A 4,384-nucleotide genomic window follows, 5' to 3' on the forward strand; every position below is an offset into this window, starting at 1 on the left:
CTGTCTGTCTGTCTGTCTGTCTGTCTGTCTGTCTGTCTGTCTGTCTGTCTGTCTGGATGGTTGGCGGGTGCTCTAGTGTGGTTTTGTCCCTCTTTTCCATCAAACGATCGATGGTGTAGCGTTTAGGTGCTTTGCTGTTGCCACAGGAGGCCCTAATTCGATTCTCGAGTACGATTCCGAAGTGGGGAGAATTTTTATTTCTCGGTCTGTCTCCTTGGATGATGTGTCATTCTCAGCCCGGGTTGGTCTTGCCAGGCAGGGTCTGGGAAGCCCGCCTCTTAAATTATCTAATTAATCCTGTCGATGGGGAAGCTAAAGACACCAACATTCTTACGTTCTTTTTGAATTTTTTTTCATTTTTTTCCTTCACCTTTTGTAGGTTGTTGGCGGGTGGTCTGTTGTAGTTTGCTTCTTCTTTGCTACCACACATCGTTCATTTTGATCTGTCCTCTTTTTGCGTTTGTTGCTCTTTTGTAGCACATGTGATCTTCAGCACTTACATGTCCCTATTGAGTCGCAAGGGCTGTAAAACTCTTACTAAAACTTTGTCTCTCTCTTTTTAAACCAGGGCTATGGGTTCAACCTGCACGCCGAGCGGGACAAGCCTGGCCAATACATCGGCCTGGTGGACGACGACTCCCCCGCCAGCACCGCCGGCCTCAAGGTCAATGACCGCATTGTGGAGGTGAACGGCGTGAACATTGAGCAACAGACCCACACTGAGGTCATCTCACGCATTAAGGTGAGCGGTGGGCCGGGGTGATGTGATGACTACAGGATGATGATGTTGATGATGATGATGATGATGATGATGATGATGATGATGATGATGATGATGATTATGAGGAGGAGGAGGAGGAACTTTTTGAGGAGGGACATAATGGTGTATAGAATGACAAGAGGAGGAGGAGGAGGAGGAGGAGGAGGAGGAAGGGGTGAGGAGAAAGTTATTGGTTGATATAATGATAAAAGGAAGGGGAGGAGGAAGAGGAGGAACATAATATATTAATGACTAGAGGAGGAGAAGGAAGAGGAGGAGGAACATAGTGTATTGTAATGACCAGAGGAGGAGGGAGAGGAGGAAGAGGAGGGGGAAAACATGTGATGAAACATGATGATGGAAAGTGATTACCGGAGGAGGACCGAAAGGAGAAAAAGATTGATAACAAACAGTAAGATTTGGAGAAGGAAGCGAGTCAAACTTCTTTCCTCCCCCACCCATGTATGTTTTTTTTTCCTCTTTGTCTTTTGCACAGCATAAAATAACCGTTATCTTGCAGGTAATCTCCTTGTTCATCATCATCATCATCAATGTCTTCCACCCCTGGCAGGGTATAGGCCACATACAAGCTCATTCCATTTATCTCTGTCCTTGGTCATCCTTCCTAGCTCGTTTCAAGTGAGCTTCATCTCTCTCATGTCCCTTTCCACACGACATCTCCTCCATGTTTCCCGTGGCCTACCCCTGCCTCGTGCTCCCTGTGGTTTCTGCTGCAGCGACTGTCTTGTGATGTTTCTGCTGGGCTTTCTGAAGTGTGTCCCATCCATCGCCACTTTCTTAGTCCTATTTCTACTTGTATATCCTTTTGTCCTGTCCTTTCCCACAGCTCTTCATTTCTTATTCTATCCTGCCACTTAATTCTTAGGATACTCATTCAACTTGTTACTTTTAACTAAATACCCTTTTTTTTGTCCCTCCTACTACCTTGCATCATTAGGAAGTGCCGGGCCAGACCCGTCTCCTGGTAGTTGACCGCGAGGCTGACCAATACTTCCGCGAGAAGGGCGTGGCCGTGAGCTCCTACTTGCCAGAGACGGAGTTCCTCTCCAGTGCAGACCCCAACGGTAAGTTTGGACCAGTATTGTGGCAAGTTGGTGTCCATTGAGTTTGGTTTGACAAGTTTGCTTCATTCTTTTGCTTTTTTAATTATTTTTTTTTCAGGTCACTTCTGTCATGGTGTGTTTGATTTTTGTTCACAGCCAGGGCTTTTTAAAAATCCCATCTGCACCTGTCCCCAGTCCAAACCAGTAATTTTTTTGTGTCCACTTTTCACGTCTGCTTACACATTCTTTGCCCACAAAAGAAAAGTTTACCTCCTTTGAATGTGCATTTCAGTGGCTCCCTTCAAGAATTTGCTGTAAATATATCGGTACTTTAGATTGTACAAGAATGGGCGGAGACATCTTGCTCAGTGTAATGAATAAGGTTTATTAGTTTTCCCTTGAAAATTAAAAAAAAGAAAAAATCAGCAAAGTGAACAGATCTGTGATTAACTTGATTCAGTCAAAGATACTATTTAGTTTTTTGATTATACAAATACAACTATTAGAAATCTTGATTGGTCTCATTCATTCAAGGGGCCACTGAGTATTGAAGACTTGATTTGACCACTGCATGTTCAGATAGAAATGTTTTTTTGTTTTTTTTGGGAAATGAATTTTAGCCTTTCTTAGCCTAACAGTTTTGTTTTCTTTTATTTCTTTTGTTTTAGCTTTTTTGAAAACCATAATTCTATAGAGGGTGTATTTAGGGTTTCGGGAGGGGGCTTTTTTCACTTTCCACCTGATCCTCTTTTTTGCATCGGTTCTTTTACATGTTTCTTCAGAAAGCTGTTTGTTTTGATAACTCATTATTTTTCCTTCTCTCACAGTATGTTTTCTTATATATTGAATATGTAGAACTGTTGTTACAGCTCAATTTTTTATCCAGTATTTTCTGAAAAAGATCAAACTACAGACTCTATCACTAAAGGTAGAGAGTGTGGGCTGACACATGCGTAGATCATGCAAGGTTCACGTACCTTTTCTTTGTCTGTCATGAAGGGAATGACGTCATCAACTGCTCAGATGCTCTATGTTGCCTGCTATTGGTGATTTCTTTTATAAGTATTTCACTGGGTATGAGAGCAGGATTTTACTGCAATAGGATGCAGCAATGGTTACTTTCAAGTACAACTTCATATTTCTTATCTTGTCTTACCAAATGAACAACTATCTTTCTACCTTGATATTATCTCATATATCTCATATGCAACCCTGATATATGTCTTTTGATAAATGCTGAAAGTATTCTCCATTAATACGTCACATTGTATCATTATATATCTTTCCTGTTTCTATAATCTGACGACCCTCTCCAAAAGTATAAAATATGTGTAATGACTTTTGTTCCACCCTTGCACAGCTCTTCAATATTTCGTGAAAACCCAGTAAAGTTTGTACTCTGTAAAATCTTAATTCATGCTTTATAACCCCCATTTAAGACACACAGCCTCTGATATAACAATTCGTTCTCTCTTTATGATATTCTCACGCCTCATTCCTGTGTTCATCTTAAAAGGAAGGCTCGTTGTATGCTACTATTTTTGTTATATCCATGCCTTTCTGTAACCTTCTGTAATGTTTCTGCCCCTTGTTCAGAATGCAGTTCGCCTTCCTTAGTGGGTGTGTGGTTGATTGATTATTTTTTTTTGTGGGGGAGAGAGAGAGAGAGAGAGAGAGAGAGAGAGAGAGAGAGAGAGAGAGAGAGCCATCTGATAGTGAGATAGTTAGGGATACTGTAGGTGTCAACCCTGCTCCAGTTTCTGACATTCCATTTTGCTTCCCCTCCCCGCCCCCACCTCCTTTCCAATCCCCACCGTCATTATCCCTTATCATTCTTGTTACTTTATGCTCCTTGCCTTATTTATAAATTGTTACATTTCTGACTTTTCGACACCTTTTTTTGGTGTAAAATGTACCCCAATCATGTTTTTCTTGTTGTTGATGTTGCTAATATATTTTTTTTTTTAAAATTGCAGTGTCTGGATTATTCCCGCCTCGGATCACAGTTCATGTTTTATTTTATTAATCATGATAGTTATTGTTTTTAAAAATTCTGTCCACCGTCTTCTTATTAGATCTATATTTGCTTGTTTGTTTGTTTGTTTGTTTGTTTGTTTGTTTGTTTTACAATCCGTGTTACATTTGTGCTTTGACATGTTGTCTTTTCAGATTTATTTTTGATAAATTTTGTACTTTTAGTAGGCCAGTTTATGTTGTTGTTGGGTTGTGTGTGTTGTTTTGTGCTTCCCGTGTCATAAAAGTCCTTTTCTATACTAGCATACTCTCTCCCTTTCTCTCTCTCTCTCTCTCTCTCTCTCCCACACACACACACACACACTCACACACACAGACACACACACACACACACGCACACACACACAACCAAATACACACACAGTGGTTTTTTTTTGTCTCTCTCTTTGTGTGTATGTGTGTGATTGTTTGTTTGTGTGTGTGTGTCTTTCCCCCCTCTTTGTCTCTCTCTCTCTCTGTGTCTCTCTCTCTCTCTCTCTCTCTTTGTCTCTCCCTGTCTCTCTCTCGCGCTCCCTCTCTCTCTGTT

At 41.1% G+C, this 4,384-nt stretch overlaps 1 protein-coding gene across 1 annotated transcript in view; it reads left to right on the forward strand.

The window, feature by feature from the left end:
• LOC101862178 (Na(+)/H(+) exchange regulatory cofactor NHE-RF1) overlaps nt 1-4,384 on the forward strand; it is a gene marked incomplete in the record, with an annotated part of 79,176 nt that overhangs the window by 39,987 nt on the left and 34,805 nt on the right. The window contains 2 exon segments of the mRNA XM_005096661.3: nt 569-742; nt 1,719-1,845. Of these exon segments, the coding sequence (XP_005096718.2) occupies nt 569-742; nt 1,719-1,845 (301 nt within the window).

This window comes from Aplysia californica, unplaced genomic scaffold (assembly GCF_000002075.1).
Source record: "Aplysia californica isolate F4 #8 unplaced genomic scaffold, AplCal3.0 scaffold00134, whole genome shotgun sequence".
Classification (NCBI taxonomy): Eukaryota; Metazoa; Mollusca; class Gastropoda; order Aplysiida; family Aplysiidae; genus Aplysia; species Aplysia californica.